We start from the raw sequence: 27,789 nt of genomic DNA, 5'->3' as shown, positions 1-27,789 counted from the left end.
ATTATCAAGTGAGTGAAACCTTAATGCTGTTGCTATTCTGTTAACATAATGAGGGTTTACCCAGAGAGTAAGGCTGAATTTTATAACTCTGCCCCAAGATTCACTAATCCTATAATGTATAAAGTGGTTCAGGCCTGAGATTTTAATGGCAATCACTACCATGCAGTGAGCTTGTGCTATATTTCTTGCTGCCAGTGACTTTACAAACTTCATACTTTATCTTACCTTCTGAACAGACTTAGAAATGATTTACAAGAATGAAGGCTCTGCACACTTAGTTGCACATTCCTCATTAGGGGAGATATTAATTTATTGTAAATCTTAACAATTGCAGTGTCTAGAAATAGCAGAAAAATGATATTGTGAGCTTGAGCCACTCATCTGGATTTTATAGATTTTAACTGCTTTCCTAATTACTGATATTGGTAAAAGTTTGTTAGCTATCTACTATGAATTTTCCATATCTGCTAACATGATAGTTTGGTGGTGTTCCTATGTTTATACAGTGAAAGGTAGAAAAAGATTTTTCAATCAGAATAGAGCTGAAAGGGACCTTGGAGGTGTTCTAGTCCAGCCCCCTGCTCAAGCAAGAGATCCTATAATAGTTATGAAAAAAGATCCTTATCCAAAGAGCAGTGAGTTTCCACTGGCAGACAGCAACCAGGAAGAGGTGTGAGTCATAGAGTAGCAGGAAATAGATTCTGCCAATCAGACCCCACCAGTCAGGTGATGGTTCTTTTGACTTACCATCAAAATTAAAGAATAGGGATTACCTTATCCAACCCTTCATAACAACAAAGGGTTTACTCCAACTTTTAAATCAGTCCTAGGCTGCTTTAACAAAGATATAGAATCAAGATCACATGAAGTGTTAATACTACTTCATAATGCCTTGGTAAGACCACACTTGGAATATTGCCTCCAGTTTTGGTCACCACAATATAAAAAAGGTGTTAAGACTCTAGAAAGAGTTCAGAGAAGAGCAACAAAGATGATTAGGGGACTGGAGGCTAAAACATACAAAGAATGATTGCAGGAATTGGGTACGGTATGTCTAGTTTAATGAAAAGAAGGATGAGGGGTGATATGATAGCAGTGTTCCAATATCTAAAGGACTGCCACAAAGAAGAAGGGAGTCAACCTATTAGCACCAGAAGGCGGGACAAGAAGCAAAGGATGGAAACTAATCAAGGAGACAAGCAACCTAGAACTAAGGAGAAATTTCCTGACAGTTAGAACAATTAATCAGTGAAACAACCTGCCTCCAGAAGCTGTGAATGCTCCAACACTGGGAATTTTTAAGAAGAGACTGGACAGCCATTTGTCTGAAATATTATAGGGTTTCCTGCTTGGGCAGGGAGTTGGACTAGAAGACCTCCAAGGTCCCTTCCAACTCTGTTATTCTGTCTTTTTCCTTTTCTCCACACAATATATCTGAGGAGAGAGACTACGTTTTCTTCTGTCGCTGTTTTGCCTGGCAAGAAAAGTGCCTCTTGGGCAAGTGCTCTTTCATTCCAGCCACAGAAGATCTTTCGCCTCTGAAGCACAGTCAGGAAGGTTGTGCTGGGACTCAATGTGGATTCAAGTTCCGAAAGAGTTCTATGATAAATGGCTCCAGAAGATTGTTTCTCACAAAGTCTCGAACTCCTTAAGTGTGTCAATAAAATTATAATGAAGGAAACATCTTTTCATGGAATGGCTAACAAACTAAGCAATGTCTTCAGACCTTTCCATGGGATGTTCTTAATATTTAGTAGCACTTTTTAATCCAGTCAACTAAATATCAATAGCTGCAAATATTACTGTGGAATAAATGTGTCCCAGAATAAGACTAGCCTTGCTAAATTTGTTGTCCTTTGGTTCATCATATGTATGTGAGTTCTTTTTATCATCTGTATGCAAATTCTTACATGTTCTTTAGATATGGACATTTCCATTGGTATAGCATTGCACTCCAAGTAGTCATTTTGCATATGCAACTTATATATGCATGTTTAGTACATTAGTTGTTGCTCTGACTAGAATTCAGTTTGTCTCCACTCTTCCTCGAGTGCTATCAACCTCATCCCTAACTTCAATAGCTGTTGTGGGGATGCTTATAAAGAGAAAGTTGTCTCCATTGTGGTTTACCTACTTGGTGCTCCTGATGTCTTGTTATTCCATTCTCGATCTAGTATAGTCTAGAAATGTATGTGAGAAAGAGTGTGTCTCCCTGGATAGATTATTTGTTTATTACATTTATGTGCCACTACAGTCAAGTCCAATTCACAGAGGTTTACAAGCTATATTAAAACTGATTTAAATATTCACAGTAAGCTTATTACAAACATACAATCAATAAACCATGGCATAATCAAACATAATAGAACAACACATAGATAATCACATTGAATCGTTATGTTATAGTGATTGCTCATTCTAGAATGTAAATGATTTATCAAGAGCTTGGTTTTTAAATTTTTTCTAGATGCATCCAAAGAAAGGGCCAGTCTGATTTCCACCAGAAGACTGTTCCAAAGGATAAAGCAGTTACTGAAAAACAGCAATGTTTGGCTTCAATCCCCCCCCCTTTACTTTCTGGGGAGCTATTAACTGTTCCTTCCAATATGACCATATAAGTTGGGCTGATTCCAGTTGAAATAAGTGTTCTGGGAATAGTGAGGTGCCAAGCCATAAAGGACTTTATAGGTCAAAGCCAACACTTTAAATTGTACTCAGAAGCTAGTGCAAGGCCTGAGACATAAGTGTGATATGATCCCAACAATAGGTGCCAGTTAGTATTCTGGTTTAATTGTAGCTCCTGAATGGTTTTTTAAAAGCAACCCTATGTAGCAGCATTGCGTAATCTAACCAGGTAGTAATGAGAATGTGAATTACTATTGCCGGGGTGTCTTGCATTAAGTAAAACCACAACTGGCACAGAAGACAAGGCTGTACAAAGGACCCCCTAGGCACAGCACACACACCCCATGCTGCCTTGGTAGGGGTTATGAGTTCAGAAGAGTCCTCCAGTCACAGATCTATATCTTTATGGGCAATGCCCCCCCCACTGGCATTTTCAGACACCTGTGATAGACAGGCAGTACTTCTGTCTTTTAAAGCTTCAACTGAGCCTTATTAAAACAAATAAATTAGGATGCCTTTCTTAAAATTAGAATTCTTTAAATGTTGGGCACTGTTTTACAAATCCCGTGTTTGATTTCAGAGTCAGAGTGCTCAGAACCTGCAGATCTGCTTTGGAGCTCTTCTAGTTGCTAAATGAAAGATGAGAGTGACCTTCTTGAGGAGAACATATGTTGAAATCCTTCCTTCTCAAGATTTTTATCCCGATTTAATTATTTTTTTACAAATAAGGTGATGAATGCACAAAATACTCCTTCCTTCTATTTTCCCCACAACAATCCTGTGAGATGGGTTGGGCTGAGAGAGAGTGGTTGGCCCACAGTCAATCAGCTGGTTTTCATGCCAAAGGGGGGACTAGAACTCAGAATCTCCTGGCTTCTTGCCTGGTGCCTTAACCACTAGACCAAACTGGCTCTTTTATGAAATGGAAAGCGCTCACTGTATTAATGGACATGCTATTGTCTTACAGAAAGTAGGCTTATATACAGAAAATAAAGAAGCAAAATATGAAGCTAATCCTTGTTTTCTGTAGCTGTATATCTGAAGAAATGAATGTTAGTCTTGGGGGTCTAATAAATTATTTCAAGTTTGTGGTTTCCTTGAATTCCACAAAGCCTTGCAAAGCTCAAGAGATATCCTGCATTGTCTTTTCAGCCCTGAGCATTGCTGCATGCTAATACGATTTAAATCAATATGTATCTGTTTGATATTTGAGAAAATGAACTTTAATATTGCAGCTGTGGATACTTGGCATAAGCTAAATTCAGATCCATTTTGAAAAAACATGGAGTAACTGAGAAATCTAATTTTAATGTACTAATGTTTACAATGCTTTATTGTATTCCTCCCCTCCTCCCAAAAATGTGACATGAAAATTAATATTAGTGCATGAGACACTCTACAAGGGTGGGTTCCTTTCTGAAAACCTTTTAGATCTGCAAACTATCTGTTTATTTATTTGTTTATTTATTTATTGAATTTATATACCGCCCTATCTCCCTTACGGGACTCAGGGCGGTGAACAGGCGATAATAAAAACCATGATAAATAACGGGCCTGTTCTAAAAACACACCCATACAAAAAACCCCACTAAAACATAATCAAACTACGCCAGGCCGGCTGCACGGAATAGATGGTCCTTCAGGGCTCGGCGAAAAAGGCGCAGGTCCGCAACTGTACATAGGTCGGGGGGTAGGTCATTCCAGAGGGCAGGAGCTGCCACAGAGAAGGCTCTCCCCCTGGGGGTCGCCAGCCGGCATTGTCTGGCCGACGGCACCCTAAGGAGGCCCTCTCTGTGGGAGCGGACTGGTCGAAGGGAGGTGTTTGGTAGGAGGCGGTCTTGCAAATAACTAGGTCCATTGCCATGGAGCGCTTTAAAGNAAGGTTGTTACTAACACCTTGAAGCGCACCCGGAAGGCCACAGGCAGCCAGTGCAGCTCGTGCAGGAGAGGTGTTACATGGGAGTATCTAGAGGCCCCCAGGATCCCCCGCGCGGCCGCATTCTGAACTAGCTGGAGCCTCCAGGTGCACCTCAAGGGGAGCCCCATGTAGAGAGCGTTGCAATAGTCCAGGCGGGAAAAAATGAGGGCTTGAGTGACCGTGCGTAGAGCGTCACGATCCAGAAAGGGGCGCAACTGGCGTATCAGGCGAACCTGATGAAAAGCCCCCTTGGCCACGGCTGTCATATGGTCGTCTAAAGACAGCCGAGTATCCAGGAGGACGCCCAAGTTGCGGGCCCTTTCCGCGGGGGCTAATGACTGTTCAATCTGGCTTGCTCAGCCCCATGTTCTATCCTGGGCAGTACAGGATGAGAAGTTTAATAAAACCCCATTTAATGAGATTCCTTGCCCCTGTAGTCAGATTAAATCCCAAAACCTTAGTACAGATATTTCTTTACTATCCTTTTTATGACAACTTAGACCCTGGTTTGCCTATACCACCCCCTAGTACAGATCAGGTTTTCAGTGAGGGAGAGCTGGTTTAAACCTGATGTTACGAACAGAGTTGCCACGTTTTTATCATCAGCAGAATCCCCTGGACACTAACAATAAAAAAAAATGCATGGAAGATACAACAAAAACAAATTCTTATGTGGTTAATTTTCAAAGAATATTACATCATTTAAAAACAGAAGCAACATGAAAACCTGTGTCTTTATTCTCCAGATTGAGACAATCAAGGCCATAATCCATAGAGCCAGTTTGCTTTAGTGGTTAAGGTAGATTAGAAACCAGGAGATTGTGAGTTCTAGTCCTGCCTTAGGCATGAAAGCCACTGGGTGATTTTACGCCAGTCACACTGTTTCAGCCAAACGCAACTCATACAGGGTTGTTTTGGCAAAAATAGAAGGAAGAAAGAGCATTAGGTATGTTCTCTGCCTTGAATTACTTATATAGTAATAAAGGCAAAATAAAAATCCTAAAAAAAAAAGAAAAGAAAGTTGCATGTATTTATGGGCACGGTAAGTCAGAACTACCGTATGGCTGAATCACTACAAATAATCCTACAATATTATTAGAGTGAAATATTTTCATTATTTAATTCATAATATTGCTTTCAGAATAATGTTCTCTATCTTGCACTCCTGCATATTTTGCTTCATATCTGGTAAGAGTTAATTCCTTCCGTTTCCTGAATATTCCTGACTTAGCAGCACTCGGTACTGTGGTTTAGACAAAATAAAGTGTTGGATGAGATCCCAGTTTTAATAGTTCCAATTTATTATAACCATTGAACCCTGATCAGATCACAGCTTGGATGAGGTCCCAGGTTTTTAAATGTCCCAATTTACTCCTGTCTCAGAACTCTGATAAGAATACATATTTGATTGAGGCACTGGCATTTTTTAATCCAGTTAATTACTTTTAGATACTTATTAGATCATAGGATAGTTATGATATGTGCAGTTTGGGCGGGGGATGCTAGACAGGGCTGTCAAGTCAAGGTCGTAGTTTTATTTTATGCTGACTACTTAACATGTCAGGTGTCCGGTTTCCAAAATGAAAGCAGAAACTGTTACCAAAAGGATAGATTATATGCATAGAATTGATTTGCAATAATTCTCGTTCACTCTGTTATAATTCTGTGGCCATACATGCCAAAATGCTTCCACTTATCCACGTTCCTAATTCCAGCTAAATATATACATTCCATCATTTGCAAAACTACCAAAACTTCAAATACTGCTTAGTCAAATATTTAAATTGAAGACATTTTTTCTTATACTTAAACCACTTTTGTGCTGATGTGTTTCATTGTAGGTGTTTGACTTTTCATCCCTTACTTGTCACACTGGACATCTTTTCAAAGTAAATGATGATTTATAATAATTAGAGACTGGAAAATAATAGGGCATCCGGTAAGATTCAAGAGCTCTAAATCACTCAATTTGTTGGCATCCTTTTCCAACAGAAAAAGAAAAAAAGCTTTGGAAAAGAGGGAGTGAAACCATGCTGTGAAATTAATTGATAATAAATCTTTTGTACTATTATATATAAGACAATTGTACTTTTAAATTGTACTTCACTACAGACCATCTTTACTGTACACTTTAGGTGGGGATGAAAATATTTTTTTCCTAGTCAAATGGAGGGGATGGTGGGGTCAAGTAACAGGGTATGGTCCAGCAGAGTGGGTGTACTGCAGATCCCATAAAAATATAATGGACATCAGTTTGCGGGACTTAGAAAGAATACCAACTCTTTTGCAATTCCTGTCCTCTGGAATTATCCCTTCTCAGAGATTTCAATGTCTCCCCATCCTTACATCATTCAGGAAATCGCTGAGGACCTGGTTGTTTTCAGGGGCCTTGGAACAGGGTGATTGTGAGTCCCATTTTGTTTTGCTTTGTGTTAGTATTTTTTGCTGTTCCAGTTAGTTGTATATCTAACTATCTATCTCACTACTAAGCACCCAGAATTATTTAGGAATTGGGCAGAATATAAAATAAAAACTTGCAAGTTTTTAAATTGAAAAATGCTTTTGATAATTTACCTTGCTCATCATTCCTTTGATAATGCTTAGAAATGTTGCTGTCCTGATTATTTTTGGAAGAGCATAATTCCACCAATTTGCTGAAAGAACCATAACCTCGCTCTATCTTACCCTATCTGACTTCTCAGCCATATGCCGTATATATTTCCTCCTCCAAGCTTCCATTAATATCTGCCAAAGAATTTTAAAATGTCTTTCATAAATTGTGAAAAATGTTTTGTTTCCTTGACATTGTGAAAATAGCCAGTTACATATTAAATGATGTTGGTAGTTAGTCCTGAATTGCTTGGTGAGTCCCCCAAAAAAGGATGCCAACTACAAAGCTCTTTTTTTTTTTTTTTTTGCATCAGGGCTGACAGATATGTGTAAGGATACTATGTGTATGATATGGAGAGGGCAAATTCAAACTTAAACCAGAGAGGGTTCATCTGATGAGGACTGATACTGAACATATACTTATGTGAAATATATGATAATATTGCTTACAATTAGGAGTCATGTTATTACAAGGGGGGAATTCTGTTATGATTATAATATCCTTATGATTATGAAACAGGGCACCATGGTACCCTGTAGGTCCCAGCATAGTTTCATTTCCTGTCAGGGTTTATCAAGTCAATGTCAAAATCTTTTAGGTCTCTTGCTAGGTGTCTGCGTGTGAGCCTATCTGTTTCCTTCTCAATTCTTTATCTCATTCCTTTAACCAGTCCCTCTGTTTATTTCTAATGGCCCAATATATTTGTCTTCCAGTTACTCCTTAAACACTTTCCTAACAGCCCTATCTGTGACTGACTTGGAGATAAAATATATTGTTCTGAATTACAGAATATACATAACGTACGTACGTACGTACGTACGTACGTACGTACGTACGTACATACATCTCCAATCACAATTTTCAGCACAAAGTATAAACACACACAAACATACATATGTACATACATACATATATCTCCAATCACAATTTTCAGCACAAAGTATAAATACACACAAACACACACAGACTCCTAGCTAAATACTGAGATTGGTTCCATATTTGGGATTGGTCCCATATTTCTGTCCAGCCATTATTTTACACTTCCCCTCCATAACTGATCTTTGAGTACTATTGTTCTATTGCAGTAGTAATTCAGATACCCACATTACACATTAAAAGTTGGTAACATCCAGCCGTATGTTGGCTTGCTTATAAATCTGCATTAAAGCAGAAGATTCAGTTATGGTTTTGGTTTAGATTTGTTAGTTTAGTTATCCATCTGTTGACTTTTCCAGTTTCTAATCACACATTGTACTTATGTAGGCCTATAATAATGAGATGTCATGTATTTCGATAATAAACTTATCAAGAGGATAAAGTTACTGTAGAGAATGAAGAAGATGGCCTTGAGACAGATAAGCCAGATCGATTGCCAGAGCAACAAGGAGAAAAGTGTGACTCAAACCCAAAACAGTCTGAGAGGAGGAGGAAACAATTCAGATAGACACCTCCTTCTACATATTCTTACTAGAAGAATATAAGAAGGAACAGTAGGGAGTAAAGTACAGTGAGATTTGCAAGATTCAGTTACTAGCCAATATGATAAAGTATTTTTAAATCTTTCTTTGTCTGATGTACCTAGTTGATAAGTACTAACAAAGATAAAATACACTTATTAGAATCCTCTCAGAACAAAACACAAAGTTTCTCTTACTCGTTAATTTTGGTTATTGTTTAAAATATATATTGGGTGCTTTTTCCAAGCTTGAAGTGTTCCAAGCATGAAACGCTTGCTCCAAACTCAAAATAGGGTGATTTTCAGTTCAGAATATTTCTACAATGATAAGGTAATTCTGGTAGGTCAGAACAACCTATTTCAAGTGTAAAACAATTATTTCATGCTTAAAACAAGAATTTTTTTTAATTTGAAATATTTCAAAACTTTCATGCACTTCTGCAGGCAAGCCTAGGCATATGAACATTTAATAAAAGAATATTCACTTTGGCAAGGGATAGTGTTACTCTTCACTTCATTCCGTCTGGTCTGTTGCACGTGCCATCTTTTATCTTTCTTTTATCTTTCATTGATTTTATTGTAATTTCTTTGTTTAATTATTGTGAGCCACCCAGAGTGTTGTAAATCAGACAGCATACAGGTTTAATAAATGACTATGATGATTATTTACTCAAAATAACACTTTATTNGACCCATCTTTAAAATTATGACTGCTGCACGACCCCTGCAGTCACATGAACATATTTCGGGTATTTGACAACTGGCTAACATTTATGACCAATTGCAGTCCTGTGAATGCATTATGCCTTTTTCTGTAAAATTGGTCATAAAATTGAATTCGGTCATGTGATGATTCTACTTATAAATCAGTTATGTTCATAAGTTGAGGACAACCTGCATAGATAAAATTGATTCAATTGGTATTTTTTACAGAAACATATAAGGAATAGATGAGCAATATTTTAAACATCCATTTATAAAGGGTCCGGAAATGAGCCCAGACTCTTTAATACATACAAATAGTAGAACTCTCACCCCTGCTTTGCTGATTGTATTTTAAGGCAATCATAATATATTACACATAATATATTACAGAAGGATCTGGACAGACTTGAACACTGGGCGCTATCTAACAAAATGAAATTGAATGGTGAAAAAAGTAAAGTTCTACATTTAGGCAAGAAAAACCAAATGTACAGGTATAGTATAGGGGGTACCTTGCTCAATAGTAGTAACTGTGAGAGGGATCTTGGAGTCCTAGTGGACAATCATTTAAATATGACCCAGCAGTGTGCTGCAACTGCCAAAAAAGCCAACACAGTGCTAGGCTGCATTAACAGAGGGATAGAATCAAGATCACGTGAAGTATTAATACCACTTTACAATGCCTTGGTAAGGCCACACTTGGAATACTGCATCCAGTTTTGGTCACCGCGATGTAAAAAAGATGTTGAGGCTCTAGAAAGAGTACAGAGAAGAGCAACAAAGATGATTAGGGGACTAAAACATATAAGGAACGGTTGCTGGAATTGGGTATGTCTAGTTTAATGAAGAGAAGGACATGGGGGGACATGATAGCAGTGTTCCAATATCTCAGGGGCTGCCACAAAGAAAAGGGAGTCAAGCTATTTTCCAAAGCACCTGAAGGTAGGACAAGAAGCAACAGATGGAAACTAACCAAAGAGAGAAGCAACCTAGAACTAAGGAGAAACTTCCTGACAGTTAGAACAATTAACCAGTGGAACAACCTGCCTCCAGAAGCGGTGAATGCTCCAACACTGGAAGTTTTTAAGAAGAAACTGGACAGCCATTTGTCCAAAATGGTATAGGGCAGGGGTAGGCAACCTTGGCTCTTTTATGACTCGTGGACTTCAACTCCCAGAATTCCTGAGCCAGCCAAGCTGGCTCAGGAATTCTGGGAGTTGAAGTCCACGAGTCATAAAAGAGCCAAGGTTGCCTACCCCTGGTATAGGGTTACCTGCCTGAGCAGGGGGTTGGACTTGATGACCTCCAAGGTCCCTTCCAACTTTTTATTATTATTATTATTATTATTATTATTATTATTATTATTATTATTATTATTATTATTATTATTACTACTACTACTACTACTACTACTACTACTACTACTACTACTACAACATACTGGACAGCTTCCTCAAAGATCAACTATTTTTCCTTCTCCTTTCTTCATATATGCAACTCTTTAGTTGCATGCTGATCTAACTTTAGGTTGCTACATAATGTTACCTTTTGGAATCTTGGCAAGATTCAGAATTCTTAACCTGGAAGGAGCGGTATCCCCCTTAGATAAGAGCCACCAGACACCAGAAAAATTGAAAGCTGTCTAACATCTCAGAATTTTTCCACTATGGAGAAGATTTGGAATCAGGCACTTGCATATAGTTGCACTGAATAATGACTGCTATCGTCTATATCTTACATTTTCTCTATTTTTCCCCCTTTAATGATGGCAATGAATGACATGTTATATATTGATAGAACTCTATGCATTTCATTTGGCAAATCTCAACAAATCTAATCACTACTTTTGCTGTTCAAAAACGTACTAGTTATACTCGAAATGGCAGGCATTTGTAATTAGAGAAATAGATCCCAATGCTATATGCAGTAGCCAGACTGAAATATTTTACCTCTTATTCTAAGCCAGCGGTTCTCAACCTGTGGGTCGCGACCCCTTTGGGGGTCGAACGACCCTTTCACAGGGGTCGCCTAAGACCATCGGAAAACACATATTTCCGATGGTCTTAGGAACCGAGACATCGCTCCTCTATCCGTCTCTGCACGGCTTCGAGCTGGGGGCCGTTGCAGCGCCGGATTCATCTCCTAAGGGAGGCTGCGCTGCTTCGCGGCCCTTTCCGCAGGGGAGGCTGAACTAAGCTCTGCTGGCGCTGGCGCCCTCTTGGCTCTCTCTCTCTCGCTCTCTCTCCCTCTCCCCGCCTGGGCGCTTCTCCAACCAGGCTGGGTGGAGCCGGCAGAACGGCCTTCCTGCCCCCCCTGCCCGGCCAGCTGGAGCCGGGCAGGCCGGCGACCTTTGGAAGTGAGGCAAGGACAGGCGAGGCGCGCTGAGCCCCAGGCGCGGCGGGTGAGTGGGCGGCGTCGGTGCGTGCTTGGAGAGCCCTTAGGGTTGGGGATCACCACAACATGAGGAACTGTATTAAAGGGTCGCAGCATTAGGAAGGTTGAGAATCACTGTTCTAAGTTTTTGTGCTCATTGTGCTCTAAGAGGATCAAAAGAGGTAAATAGCTGGGAAATACATTGAATGGGGAAACAATGCATGAACGATTCCCATCCAGTTGCTGTGACCGAGCATAGAAAGCAGCTTCTTTCAAATTATTAAAGCAGCTATATCTTTTTCTACATTCACCCAGTTGCTTCCAGCTGTTTCCACATGCATGTACATGAACAGACACTTTTAATTCCCCATGCAGTTCCTTCATCAAGGAGCAGTTTATGAAGCAATTTGCTCTGTTTTAACAAACAAACAAACAAATAAATGCCAGCTTGGAAAAATCTGCCAGAGTTTTTATAATTTGAAGAGAAAGGATTTTGATACAACAATTTCAAAAGAATTTCACAGCTCTAACATGTGTTAGAAAGCAGCAGACTTTTCCCTTCCTTTATGATGCATTTACGTGCTGCTTTTGACCTCCAGTTCAAATACAGGAAGTCCTCAGATAACAACTGTCCTGTTTAACAACTGTTCAAAGTTATGAGAGCACTGAAAAAGTAATTTTACAACCGGTCCTCACACTTACAATTGCCACGGCATACCATTTTGTTCAATTGAGCAAAATCTATTGAGAATCCGACAGTAAAACTCACTTAATAACCATGGGTGATTTATGAAATGAATATTCATTTAATAACTGCAGAAAAAGTGTCATCATAAATCTGGCATGGCTAACAATAGAGTTGCCAGTCCCAGTTGTGTTTGTTAAATGAGGATTACCTATCATTTCTTCTTGGTATATTCTTAGTCGCAAGAAAGGATCTATACTGCAGATATGTAAATAAATAAATGCCCACATTACCCACAATGTCATTATTTTAAAGAAATTAACCTGGACTCCTAAGCCACCTTGTTTTGAAGGCTACCAAGTTTCTATACTGATAAAGATGAAAAATGTTTTGTAAAATAAAACAAGGAAAGTGATCCTTAAACCAGCAAAGAAAACATGACAACAATAATACAGTTAAATAGACAAAATGTGCACAAGGTAGTTCAGATATTGTTAACTACAAATGAAAGTGTGAACTAAAAATACAGACCATAGATGAAAATGTATAGATTTTTTTTCCAGGGAGAGGTAAGAAACAAGAAAAACAAATGTAATTATAATAGCCCTGTTTAAGAGTTAATCATGGAGAAATTCACATAACCTAGTACTAGCTAACCAAGTACAAAATACCATTGTATCGAGGAAGCAATTGTAGATTGCATTTATGTAAGAGGGGGGAAAATTAAAAACTTTACATTTTCCCCACTCTAAATATAAGAGAAAATTGTGGTGTCCCAATTTTTACTGTTGTTCTATAGTCTATACCAAGTACCAGAACTGACACCAAGGCTATCAAACTTGAAGGGAAATAATAAGTGAGATGAATTATGTCATTGTGCTGATGGGCTTCTCCTTCGCTCCAGGTTTAAGTATTTCTGAAGTTTTAGAAGAAAATGAAACTAATCATAGTGTTATTAAGAAGCCTCCTCAAGGCTTTCCTTGTAGAACTGTGTTAGCCACTGACAGTATTACTATCCAGATTCTTGTATTCATTTCTACCTATTCATTTCTTTCACAGTAGCATAAAATTAATGGAGAAATTTCCACTTGCTAAAATGTAATAATACCACTGGTATACTAGTGTTTATAGAAACCAAACGAACAGCTCTCCTTGCACCTTGGGCAACTAGATATCTTTACAGCCACTTCTTTTCAAAACTCTAGTGTGAGAAAAATTGAAGTATTCTGAAACAATAAACAGACTAATGCAGTTTTTAAAGCTAAATTAAGAGCTTTCATCTTTATAAACGCAACTCTCCCATGGAATATATACAAGATACTCATCTTTCTAACCTATATACCATGTGGGTGAGAGAGAAGAAATGAGAGTGTAAACAGTCCAGTTAGTTTTCAACACTCTTTTCAATTGTTCCTCTCCCTTTTTTTATCGGTACATTGATTTGTCCATGGAAGTCCATTTCAGTTGTTATAGTGCAAGAATGCTCCAACAAGAATTTTGTTATTGCTGCTGACAAATTCTAGGTTTTAACTTTCCACATATTTATCCATGTGCTTGTTCCAACAGAACACTGAACAAGCTAGCAGGAATTCCTCTTTTCTTTTTGCTGTGTGATCTTTCTTTCATCTTTCTTTAAGGGTTCTTTAGAGAATTAAGCCTTTTCTCAACAGTTCCCTAATTATGAATTGAGATTGTTGCATTATAGAAATAAAAGGAAACGCTTCTTCTTTATAGTTAACTGTTGTAACATCAAACCCTATACTTGATTCTATTGCTGTTTGCTTTCAATTCCTGCTACTTTCCAGGGATTCCTTCCATTTGAAGAATATATCCTTTTCTGTCTTGGAATCTGTTCTTATGTCTGAATGATAACAATAAACATGTTGCTTATTTATAGTTAAAGATTGAATATATCCATGAGTGTTCTTCTCTTTTATAACTGATATAAGCTTTCATCACAGGTATCTTGTGGGCAGGATTGGGCTTCATGGTTTAGGGAACAGATTTTCTGATATTTTGCCAGGAACCGTGGTTGATCATAATTGGTCCTTTGTTCATGCCAGCTTCAGATTGGTCATTTTTTGAGTGTTGATTCCTGATTGGTTCTTTCTGCTGGGTTCTGGTTGACTCCTTGTTCAGGCAAGTTTCTGATTTGCCCATTTTGGGGAGCTTATTCCTAATTTGTCCTGCGTTTGGACAGGAATTTGGTGTGGCACAGAATCACACACTTAGTTACTTGTATTGCAGAATCTTGCCTGAAGGTCAAAGTTATGAATATTAATACTATTTTTTACTATAAGTAGCAGAATCTTGCAAGTCTGAATGGCCCTCTCCACTCTTACTTTTACATTCAAGAAAACTAGGGACGGTCAAATCTGAGATGCTCAAATTACATTTCCTGCTTTGGACTCAGACTTCTCTTGTTTGATCATTCTCCTGGTTGCAACTCTTCTCCCTTATTCTAACAGCCTATTACATTTAGTTTCTAGAGAAAGGGGCTACTGTGGCCTTCTAACACATGGAATACCAACATTTGGGTAGGGAGAAAGCCCTGTCCATCCCTGTGATTGACAAAGCTAGACTTACCTATAGGTCAGAGAAGACTATATGTGAGCCAGTGTAGAGCATATCAGTGTTTACAATATGTGTGTGGTGGAAGGTAGTTCTAGAGTCACAGGAGGGAGGAGCTCATTCCCAGAGAGCAAAGAGACAGCAAAACTTGGAATCCTTGGTAGGCAGAAAGAGAGCAAATGTGGGAAATCGCTCCTCCCCCCCAGCAATTCACAGAGTAATATCTAATAGTATACAGAAAGTTGCTTTAGTCTGGGAAGATTTCTGTCTATAGGTGGACAATAATAAAGAACCACTCAGAAGTACACTCCTAAGAATTCATATATAATCCATATGCAGACATATGATCCAAACAACTACCCTATAGAGTGCTGGAGTCAGTAAAGGCATCCTGTACACACACTATGAGTGCCATTCTATGATACGTAGGTTGCAATTGTAAATATGTGTTCACTTATATGTACACTTTCATTTTTAAATACACTAAAGCTTACAAGGTCCAAAGATTTCAGTCTGCTTTTAATAAAATACAGTATGCAATCATTCTGTAATCTTGATTATCTGACACTAACTTCTCCTCGTGGCAGCTCGTATTGCTTGAGCATCTTTTCTGATCCAGGTATTTCCATGTCCTGTGCTAAATCCCTTTTTGTTCTTATTTTTCATTCATGTCCTGCTGCACGGTTCTTAATTTTTTCCTGCTACAAAAGAGATGGTTTAACATTTTTTATTCTTTTACCATTTTTATACAACTTCTATAGGTGTTTGTTTCCAGGAATATTTTATGAGCTGCCAAATTTAATAATGGTGAATAAATCCTGACTTTTTAATTGGCAGCTTTCCTGTGCTTTAATCCTTCTTTTGCTTTTCATCCTTTGCTCTCTATACACCGGGCTCATCTTGCTACTCTGATCTGTTCTGCTGCTTTAATTACATAGTGAGGCAGCTGAACATTTCAGTATCTTATTATTAACAGTGCCTTGTTTAAAGTTTTCAATCATAAAGCAAATGATGATTCATCTGAATTTGACTATCTTTGAAATTATACCTGGGTGTCTTCTTACATTTCCTATTCCCAACAGATTACACAATAGCACTGATTAGTAGCAGCATTTGTAATACCTCTTAAAGATTTATCATAGTGGAATACTATCAGTAATAGTATTTAATTCACTTATGTCTACACAATTCATCTCTACTGGCTTCTGTTCATTTCTTCACTGTATATTCTCTCTCTGATCTCCACGTAACAAGATATGATGTCCCCAAGTTACGTGTTAGGACAAAATGTAGAAAATGCTAATAAATGGCTTTGGGTCCTTGACTTTTTACTTCACTAATTGCTATTTGCATTTGTGTGTCACATTACTATACTTCTCACAAATGAACTTAATATAGATGATTCATTAAATTGGGAGGAAAATATGATAAAAGTGGCAATGATAATATTGGCTAGTTCAGAGGCAAACAAGAAAAATATATTTTAGAAGATATCCATATTTTAAAAGGGGGTTCATTAGATTTACCTTTAAGTCTCAGTGTAATTTATGTTTGTGCAGTGATGAATGTATATATGTACTGTAGGCATTTTGCCTTGTCTCTGAAAAAACCTGGAATGGGACTAGAAGTTTATTGTTGATAATTATAGTGAATTTGTGTTTACTTTGTCTGCTTAACATCTGCTGCTACAGAGAGCCCTTATTTAGCAACCGCCCTGTTTAGCAAACATTTGCAATTATGACAGTGATAAAAAAAAATGTAACTTTGAGACCAATCTTCACATTTATGAGCCTTGCAGGTCTGTAAAGCAAAGGAAAGCGGAAAGATGATTGTAAGCACAGTTGTGGTTTCACTTGGCAACTGCTTTGGGGTGGATTTCCATCAGTACGCTGATGACACTCAGCTGTACATTTCCACCCCAGGCCACCCCAACGATGCCCTTGACGTGATGGCCCGTTGCCTGGAGGCCGTACGGGTCTGGATGGGGAGGAACAGACTCAGGCTCAACCCTTCCAAGACCGAGTGGCTGTGGTTGCCGGCGTCTCGGCATAGTCAGCTGACNTATTAAATTCTCGGTCTGGTTCGGCAGCAGAAAACCGGAGATGGCAACTATCCCTGCAGGGCCATCTCTTCACTTTAACCTTGCATCTGTCGAACAAGCCTGTTGCTTCCCTCCCAGGTACACAAGAGTGACAGTGTAGGTGTTAATCAGCTGTGTGAGTTTAAGCAGGCTCAGCCATGATGGGCTGTCAGCTGAAGAAATTTCCTCAGGAGCGGAGGAAATATTGTTCTGCCAAGGTGAGGTTTTCGTGACACCGGCTTGCCAATCTGCTCAGGGATAGGGTTGTTATCAGCCAGAACACAGGGAGAATCATAAAAGTTGGATGCTTATCAGGAAGTGTCTGTCAAAGCTCCCGGATACTTAGTCTTGGATCCTCAGGATTCATCAACTTGACGTGATGGCCCGTTGCCTGGAGGCCGTACGGGTCTGGATGGCCCGTTGCCTGGAGGCCGTACGGGTCTGGATGGGGAGGAACAGACTCAGGCTCAACCCTTCCAAGACCGAGTGGCTGTGGTTGCCGGCGTCTCGGCATAGTCAGCTGACGCCATCGCTGACTATAGGGGGCAAAACCTTGGCCCCCTCAGAGAGGGCGCGCAACTTGGGAGTCCTCCTGGATTCACGGCTGACCTTGGATGACCATCTGTCGGCCGTGACCAGGGGGGCGTTTTATCAGGTTCACCTGATTCACCAGTTGCGGCCTTTTCTGGACCGGGACGCCTTACGCACAGTCACTCACGCTCTCGTCACCTCCCGCCTGGACTACTGTAACGCTCTCTACATGGGGCTCCCTTTGAGGAGCACCCGGAGGCTTCAAATGGTCCAGAATGCGGCCGTGCGGGCGGTGTTGGGAGGGACTCGTCGCTCCCATGTGACACCGCTGCTGCGCGAGCTGCACTGGTTGCCAGTGGCCTCCCGGGTGCGCTTTAAGGTGTTAGTTACCACCTTTAAAGCGCTTCATGGCATAGGACCCGGTTACCTCCGAGACCGCCTTCTGCCGCAGATTCCCTCCCACAGACCGGTACGCTCCCACAGANGGATCTCCTTACCTTCCGTCGCGCCCTCAAGACATGGCTTTTTCAGCAAGCGGACCTGGCCTAGGGAGGATTTTATACTGGGTTCATTTTAAGGAATTTGAAATACACAACTTTAAAATTTGGTTTAATTCGGTTTTACAGGGGGGGATTGTATATATGCCTTTGTTTTAAATATGTTGTGCGCCGCCCTGAGTCCCGCTGGGAGAAGGGCGGCATATAAATTGAATTAAATAAATAAATAAATAAATAAACAACCAAGTTGCCAGTACCAATTGTGTGATCACTGACTGAAGAACACATGTATTTTCTGATAATATGATTTTAAAAGACAGATTATTATCACTGGCATTTAGCTTGCATGTTAAATTGATGTAATCAAACTTCAGTTGAGTAGGATTCCTGTTTTATGTCAGCAGTACGTACTGACATTGGGTTGTTGTGTCTCCCAGGATCGATGCAAAGCATCAGGAACTACGTCAGAAGCAGATCAGGGGACTTGCTGAGTATTCCACAGTTCCTATGGGAGCCCCGCCTGATCTTGATGATGATGAGACAGACCCAAATTACGCACGAGTGAATCACTTCCGAGAAGTATATCCAGTTATCAACTCCTACCAGCTTTCTTCTCCACCTGTTTCTGAAGCTTATGGTGGGTGCAATAATCCTGCAGCACCTCTGGACAGGGACCACTTAGAAGGATTATATGCAAGGATAAACAAGCCATCCCACCAGCATGCTCCTGTTGAGAGGTAACACTCATGCCATGGGAAAAAATTAATGCATGTTTGAATATTTTTAAACGCAACCATATTATATTGAAATTGACATGGTAGCTATATTCTATTGTGAAGAATTTAATTTGAGTATTTTTGGCAATGCTTTCAATGATGTACTCCTGCAGTTTTACAACTGCAAGTGATATTATGTACAGTAAGCACAATGAAGACCTTGGAATAGTTTGGAAATAAATCACTGGATGTGTTTGTGAAGAATCAAAGAAGCATTCTATACATCTTTTTTATGAACAGAATGCTTCATATACATAGCAAGCTTTCCACGCACATTTGAATGTGTCTTCCGTATCTCCTTCTCTCCTTCAGCATCCTCCCAAATGAAGGAAAGGTGTTTTTACCCTTGAAATGTATACCTTTCACCATCATTTTGATTAAGTTGGGAGCTTCTGCTGAGCTTTTGCAGTCCACTCTATTTTCTGTGAGAGGGATTTCTTACCTTACCCTTTTACCTGTGCAAAGTTGCAGGATTTTATTACTGCCTCAGCCAGGTACAGCACTCACAATCAATCTTCTTTTTTTCCCTTTTCCCCTTCTGATATCCTATTGTTTGTGATGATTTGTTAATAGGCAATGTCACTTTGGTCTCCACCTCCCAAACACATGCATAACTACAACAGAGAGGAGACAGTCCAAATGCAGTTTTAGCAATATGGTACCATGTCCCCAAGTGCTTCAGAAGGCTTTCTGATGCAAATTTGCTCCCCACGCTGCCATGATCACAGTATTTGTAGTTTTTCAGTAGAGGCTTATGGCTGTATAGCCATTGAAGTTCCATGTCAACATATTCATATTCTCTCATTCTGAAGTCATTTGCTTCATTTTTTTTTAATGAAGAGGGGTCTCCTTGTTTACAATGTATAATTTTACTCAGAGGGGCTGAATGATCTTAAATGATCAAGAATTTATATTTGCTTAAAAGGAAACAAAATAAATTTGCATCATTAGTAGATTCATTACTCAAAGTCATTATGAAATTGAAATTATTATCAAAAGGCTCTTCTTTCACAAAGAGACTTAATTGACCTGCCTCAAATTACATTTCAGTACAAATTAAACAGTTTTCTTTCTATGCTCTGAAGTCCTGTACCCTAACAGACTTTCATGTTCAGGATTTTTGGGAAGGGGAATGACATCATTTTATACCCAATTGCTAGAAAAAAACCTTGTTGCTTATACACTTTTTACTATGTAAGTTTACAGTTTGCATTTTCCATATTCTATGATATTATATGCTTTCAATTAAGCCAGAGGAAGATCTGAGAATGATGGCATATTTATGCAGATTGCAAAACATAGCTTTATAAAACAGATTACTTTTCATGGTCTTTTGAATAATAAGCAGGGAGAAAGGAGCCATTTTTAATCCTTAATGTCAAATTTCTAGAATTGATAGTATTATTATTATATGACTGAAAGAAAACATGCATCCCTAGTCACAGTCATGGAACCATAACAATGAGATTCTGAAATCTGGCATTGGAGATTACAAAAGCTGTCTTTGATGTGGCTTCCTATGTTTAGAGAAGACACTTTTGAGGGAACTCTCCAAAAGTGCAAACAAGACAGATAGCTGGAGGCAACCGAAGATGAAGAAGTCACTATTGAGATGTGTGGAACTGTTTGGGGGGAAAGAAAAGCATGCTTGTTTATCTTAGTTTTTGAAATAAAAAAACTGTATTGAACTGAGATTTTTTTTTTTGAGAGAGGCAACTTCGACATTTCTTTATAGCCAACTTTATTTCAATTATTGTAACATTTTAAATGTTTTAGCTCTCTCATAAATATTATGAACTATATTGCTCATATTATAGATATAAGCTTTAGAGAATTAAGCCATATACTATATTACTTATATAATTAATTACAAAAGCTGACAAAGATGACTGATTGTGGCTTAACTTCATGGTCCTCCCTCATCTGAGAAATCTGGATAATAATAATAATAAAAGTATATTCATCCTATGATGCTTTTGATAAAGTATTTTAAATCATGACTTACCTTTATTATAATGTTGGTATTTGAAGTTTTATTACTATTTATTAAGTTTTTCCAAGTGTTTAAAGTGCAAATGTTTTGGGGGTTCCAACTGTTTTTCTATTTTGTGAACTGCTCAGAGTTGTGGTTACAATATGAGCAAATATGTGCTTTCTAATTTACATCTATGCTTGTGTATGCATATATATGTCTGTATATGTATGTGTGTGTACACAAAAACAAACTTGCCCTCACAATAAGCACAACCAGGTAGGTACATCCTTTGGCTTGAGGTTCTTTCATGGTGCTTAATTCAATAATGTTATAAAGTTCATTTTACACACATGATAAAAAAAATTTTTTTGTAAAATAACTGGTTGAGGAAGATTGCCCATTCATGAACTAGTTGCTACATTAAGTGTGGAGAAGTGAAACAGCACCTCTTTTAAAGGAAGTCCTTGAATTACGACTGTAATTGCACCCTGGAATTAAGGTTGTAAGACATTGCGGACATAAGACATGGCACCCACATGATCTAAGTAATTTTCTGGCCTGTATAATCATAAACCCAGTGATCGCAAAGCAAATTTGAATGGGTGTCTTTTGCCAAAAACCAGCAAAAATATTTTGAATCGTGGCCATTTGATCGCAGAACGCCATGACCAGTCATAAAGCTAACCCACCTGTCATGTGATCATGTGACCAGGGAGGATTGGCACAACCATTTATGATGGTGGAGTTGCTTGACAGTGCAGTTGTGTGAATGCCGTAACTTTGAACAGTCATAATATGAACAGTCATTAAATAAGAACTATCTGTATAGAAAGTGAGGCTTCTCAAGCTAAAAGAAAAAAAATGGAATGTGAGCAGCAGCTCAAAACACAAAACATTTGAATACAACATTCTCTCGTTCCCTATCCTCTGTGTGTGCAACACCCCCCTATTGCATCCACTTATTCTATTCATGTATCTTCTGTAAGGGCCATCTATTTCAGAATCATTTTGTTTCACACATACAAGTATAAATGTGCTGTCTTTATTATCATAACATTGGGATGTGGACGACTGGTTATAGTATCATAAGCTAATGTCTTTCTAGCATATTTTATTGTGTGGATTCAGATCACTTTTTACCATAGCCCCAATTTTGGAAAACTAGATATAAATACACAATGGTTTGCTAGGTTAGAATCTTGATCTAAGAAAACTAAGAAAAAGTAACCTTCTGATCCTTAAAAAAAATATCCTTTTTTTTCACAAACTAAAATCTTCAGCAAATAATTACTTTAAAAATGAAGAAAGCACCAAGAAAGAAAGAGTAAAGAGTCAAAAGAGGACAATAGAACCCTAAACCGGCGTGTTTCAAACTCAGCAACTTTATGCTTGTTGGAGAATTTTGGAAGTTGAAAGCCACACCTCTCTCTGAGGTTGAGAAACGCTGCCTTGGACTACCTTTCCTAGTGAAACTGCTCCTGTCACACCTGATCAGGTGCAAGTAGGGAAAGCCCCTTCAACTCTGACTTGGGTTCAGATGTAATGGAATTAGATACGTGTACAGGAAATCTGATCTCAACTCATGGTTTAAGTCTAGAATTGAGATGCAAATTTCAGTTTACAAATTATTGCTTCTGTTTTCTGTTTAAGACCCTCTCCTTTTTTACCACCCTGTAATTCCTTAATTTGGAATAGAATCAGGGCAACTGGATGGAGCTGAGCATTTACTGAGCTGAGCATTTACTGACCGGATGCCCTTAAAAAAGCCACGTGGAGTTCACAGCAGATATTTTTTCTTTGTGCCCTAGGAAGAAACATCTGCTGTTACCTAGGATTGAACTCTCAACCTTCCAAGTGGAAGGCGAGAGTCTTCACCACTAGGTCACCACACCGCTCATGGTGTCTAAGAGCTTCATTTGGAAGTAAAATAGCTATTATTGTGATGCACACAAAAGGATACCCGATCCAACTAAGTTCACTGAAAAATTTGAAAAATCGTTGCTGGCAAGGACCTCCCCACCCCTAGTGAAAAATAGTTTTAAAACAATTCAGTAATATTTATTTTAAAAATGTTCCATTTCTCTGTTTATATTTCAATTTTAGACGAAACTCCATCATGCCCTTTAAACAAAAATAGATTTTACTTCCTCCATCAGGCAGCTCTGTAATAGGAATTTTAACTTTTTATGTCTGTGCACATTATTTTTTTTAATCTGCCATTTAATTTTAAATGCTAATATGAATGTGAGTAATTAAAAAGCCAAAATTGACTATGAGGTTAGTAAGCTGCAAGAATGGGAAAAGGGAGATCATTATGCCTCTGTTCATGGATAGCTATTTGCAAAACAACTGATAATGTGCAAAATGAAGATTTTATAAGTGGAATTTTAAATCAATGGTTAATGGCTTGAAGATTAATTAAATGGAGTTGTACCAAAGAGAACCTGCTACAATCTTGTTTATAGGCCAGTCACTTAGAAAGTGAAAGTGCAGGAAAGCTATGCTACTTCCATTTTGCAGACAAACAATTTAGAGTGTTTTATTCCTTGAACCTTTTGATTAACTTTCCAAAATGCATAGGTTTCTTAATTAATATGTGCAAGATCAGAAAAGCTTTAATGCAGAATATGTTAAGATAAGTAACTGACATAAAACAAATTATAGGGCTTTGAATTTATTCTTTGACCGGTATTGCATTTCCTAATCATGAGTGTTCTGGGGATGGTGCAAAGAATGAAAACATTGCCATTTGTGAGAGCTACAAAAATGCAATATCCCTGGAATGAAAGTGCTAGCTTGGGGAAAATATTTGGATTTCAAGGCAGCTGCATATTTTATGTCATTTTATTTATTGTGCAATAATATGGCTGCCTGGAAAAACCATTACAATGAAGTGTTCATTCCTAGACTATACTCAAACATGCACTTCGCCACAGATGTTGTGAATATATTGAGTTGTGGAAGAGTAACTGTAGCACCAAAAGAAATAATGCATATTTGTGGCAGAGTTCTTTCCATTGTACAGTGTGTACATTTTAGTTGTTATGTACATATTTTGGCTCTCTGCTTTTCCAGACCAAACCAGGGAGCATCATTTCTCTGTACTGTCATGTTTATTATTAACAATTAGAATTTCATGGCTTGGTTATATGATGGATGAATGAACAATTTGCCATTGCAAATGTAATTTTTCTCTTTCTCTTTGATTCTATACCTATCTACAGCACAGCCAAACAATGGGTTTGCTCAAATTGCCTTTGAGTAACTCTATGATGCGGTAAATAAATGATAACCATGAACGCTGATACTCCTATTCCCCAAAGGGAAAGTCTTTGTGGATGTGAATTATAAACCAACTCTCTTTTCCATTTATCAGAGAAGCATAATATAAAGCAATTTTCAGACTTGAGTGATTAATATGATTAAACAAAGATATCAGGCCTAGCTCTTCCATCTATATCCAAATAAATACTTTAGTTGACCAGGTGATCTCATAAACATGAGGTCAGCATGGATCAACCAAAAGAGTCCCCTGGCATTTACTACATGCTACATTCTGTGAAAGATTTGTTAAGGCAGTAATGGAAAATCTTAATGCATGAAGTGGAAGAAGAGAAGGACACGTACAATGATGACTAAGATGACACGGAGTTGGAAATGTGTGCAATATGTTTCCAGAATCCCACATTTTTAAAGTGAGGGAAACTTTCATGGGCTTCTTTGTCTAATATTAAGGCAATTTTCGCTGTACACTATGCCTCAGTTTTAAAAGAGAAAAAGTAAATGTTATGTGTAGCTATAATAATTGTTAATACTTTATGCATTTATTATTGCTGTCAGAGATGGAAAACTGAAAATGCTGATGGAATCTGATTAGGAAAGACATTAGATGCAAATATCCCAGTTAAGCTGAGTGTAATTGAATTGGTTAAAAAGTGCTTCATGTAAAAAATGTCCTCTGAACCAGGGGTCCCCAACCCCCGGACCACGGACCGGCACCTGTCCGCAGCATGCCAGAAACAGGGCTGTGTAAACAAACAAAGTCCCGTCTGCGGGATGCAAGCAGCATGCGAAACCACGCACCCTCCGGTCCTAAAAAAAACCCTCTCTACCCAGAACCGGTCCCTGGTGCCCAAAAGGTTGGGAGCCGCTGCTCTGAATTTTCTAATGATTATAAAGAGGTGGAAAAGGAGAGGATGTGCTGCTATATAATATCTGCAGCAGCAGTGAGTATGGGAGCTTCATCTGTCTATTAAAAGCTGCACTTTTTTGTAGTTATTGCTAGTGCTATTAGAAAGAAGAAAAAATAACTCTTTTGGTTTACATACCTTTAGTTCGCACAGTTGGGTTATGCTACAGTACTCATTTTTTTTCCAGCAAAAAGAATTACCTGCTAGGGCAAATTATGCATATATTTTTTTTATTACCAATTTGCTAGGTAACTAAAATAGCTTATTATGGGGAGAGGCATTTTTGGGGTGGAGCATGTCACCTGATTTGATTGATTTGACTTTATGTGCCATCAAATCATGACTTGACTCTTAGCGACCACCTAGATTTTCTTCATGACAGTCTGCCCTAACTTGGTTTTTCAGGTTTTCCAATGTAACTGAATTCATCAAAATGCTCATCTACGGTGTATATCTTGACTACCATTCTTTTACTGTTGATGGTTGATCCTAGAAATGTGTAGCTTCCACCACTTCAGTATCTTTTTTGTTAGTTTTAAGGCTGGTTGTTGCACTTCTGGCCATTAATTTGGTCATGTTTGTATTTAATTCTAATCCTTTTTTTACTGTGCTCCTTGACATTTATTTCTAATGCTTGCAGATCCTTTGCATTTTCGGCTATTAGGATAGTGTATGGCACAATACAGGTTATTGGCATTTTTTCTTCCAGTTTTAAAACCACACTCATCTTCTTCCAATCCAGCTTCCCTTTATATATATTTGATATATAGTTTAAATAAATAAAGAGAAAGTATTACAGCGTTATCACGCTCCTTTGCTCACCTGAAGCCAGTCCGTTTTGCCCTATTCTGTCCATACTGTACTATGACATGTATATAGGATTTTCATGGGAACAATGAGATGTTTTGGAATTTCCATTTTTCTAAGCACATTCCACAGCTTGATATGATCAACACATTCAAAGGCCTTTTTATAAAGCACATACTGATTTCTTTGGTACTCTTTGTTTTTCTCGATTATCCAGAAGAATCAGCAATAATGTCCCATGTTCCCTGATTTTTTCTAAAGCCAGTTTGAATATCTGGCATCTCTTTTTCCATGTAGGGCTCTAATCTACTTAGGATGATCATAAGAATTACTTTGCTAGCATTAAGAATATTAATGCTAATTAATACAATTAAGAATATTGTACAATAGTTTGTACATTCTATTAAGACTCCCTTTTTGATATTGGAAAGAAGATTGGTTCTTCCAGTCTGTTGCCCACTGTGTCATTCTCCAGATTTTCTGGCACACAAAATCCTTATTGATTTTTCTTCTGTCACTCGCCCTATTTCTATGAGTGTTCCATAAGTTCTTGTAGCTTTCCAGTTGGGTAATGATGCTGATTTCACTTCATTTTCTAGAATTAGAGGTTCTTGTAAATAGGAAGTATCTTCTAAGATATCTTGGATGTTGACATCTTTATTCTACAGGATTTCAGCATACACCTTCCTTTGTTCTCCTTTGAATCAGTTGCTATGTGTACATTGGTGTCCTTTGCCACCAATTCAAGATGGCAACCCCCTTTTGAGTTCAGAGATCTTTTCAAAGACTTTCCTTGATTTTTTTCCATGTTTTCTGTTTCCATCTTCAATGTCTTTACAATTATTGTTGTAATATTGCTCCTTATCATTTCTTATAGCTCTCTGAAATCTTTGTTAACTTTCTTTCTGAGATTTTTGTCTTCCTTGGCTTTGACATCTTTTTTCTTTTTGGCAATTTCCACAGTTTGTTCTGATATCAGTTTGCTTTCTTCTCTTTATTTTTGGCAGTCTCTTTTCACATTCATCCATAACAACTTTGTGCACGTTCACTGCATAATTCCTCTCCTTCTCCATACATGAGATTCAGTACCTCAAACAAATTCCTGATGTTCTCATTGAAAATAGTGGGTATATGTTTGAGATCATGTATTGGAAACTGACTGCATTCTTCTTTTTCTTTACCTGAACTTGGAACTTGTACATGAGTAGTTTGTGATCTGTCAGTACCTCGTCACATCTTTGATGCCTGTAATTGAGCTCCTCTATTTTCTTTTAGCAATAATATAGTCAATTTGATTTCTATATACTTCATCTGCTGGTATCCATGTACAAAAGTATCATTTTGGTTGTTTGAAGACAGTATTTAGCTATGAAGAAATCATTGGAGTGACTGGAGTTGATAATTCAATCTCCTGCTTCATTTCAGTTTAAGCCATACTGTCTAGCTACATTTTCCTCTTTAATGTTCCCAACTTTGGCAATCCTGCAGTGGCTCAGCGGTTAAGACACTGGACTTCTTGGCTGGAAAACCAGCAGCCCAGGTTTGAGACCTGAGCACCACGCAATGGGGTGAGTTCCCATCCTTGCCTCAGCTTCAGTCAACATAGCAGTTCGAAAGCATGCAAATGCAAATAGTTACACATAAATAGGTACCACTTTGTTGGGAATAGCGCTCCATAATGTCATGCTGTCCACATGAACATGGAAATGTCTTTGGACAGCGCTGGCTCAGTGGCCTTGAAACGGAGATGAGCACCGCCCGCTATAGTTGGCAATGACTAGCAGAGACTCCTTTATCTTTTACCTTTATTCTTGTCCGTAAAACAGCACATCTTGCTTGCTTATCCTGTTGATTTCAAATCAAAATTTATCATAAAACTCATCAACCTCCTCCTCTTCTGCATCGGCAGTTGGAGCATAAACTTGAATGATCATCATATTAAAGGCTTGTCAACAAGGTTTAATTAATATTATTTGGCAATTGATTACA

General features: G+C 38.4%; 1 protein-coding gene across 1 annotated transcript in view; it reads left to right on the top strand.

Annotated features, from left to right (window-relative positions):
* Positions 1–27,789, top strand: part of LOC107289548 (partitioning defective 3 homolog B) — a 164,898-nt gene that overhangs the window by 4,149 nt on the left and 132,960 nt on the right. The window contains exon 3 of the mRNA XM_015818360.1: positions 18,490–18,789. Coding sequence (XP_015673846.1) covers positions 18,490–18,789 — 300 coding nt within the window. The remainder of the gene's footprint in view (positions 1–18,489; positions 18,790–27,789) is intronic.

This window comes from Protobothrops mucrosquamatus, unplaced genomic scaffold, assembly GCF_001527695.2.
Source record: "Protobothrops mucrosquamatus isolate PMUCROS unplaced genomic scaffold, P.Mucros_1.0 scaffold_9, whole genome shotgun sequence".
Classification (NCBI taxonomy): Eukaryota; Metazoa; Chordata; class Lepidosauria; order Squamata; family Viperidae; genus Protobothrops; species Protobothrops mucrosquamatus.
This window is presented reverse-complemented; position numbering and strand designations above follow the sequence as displayed.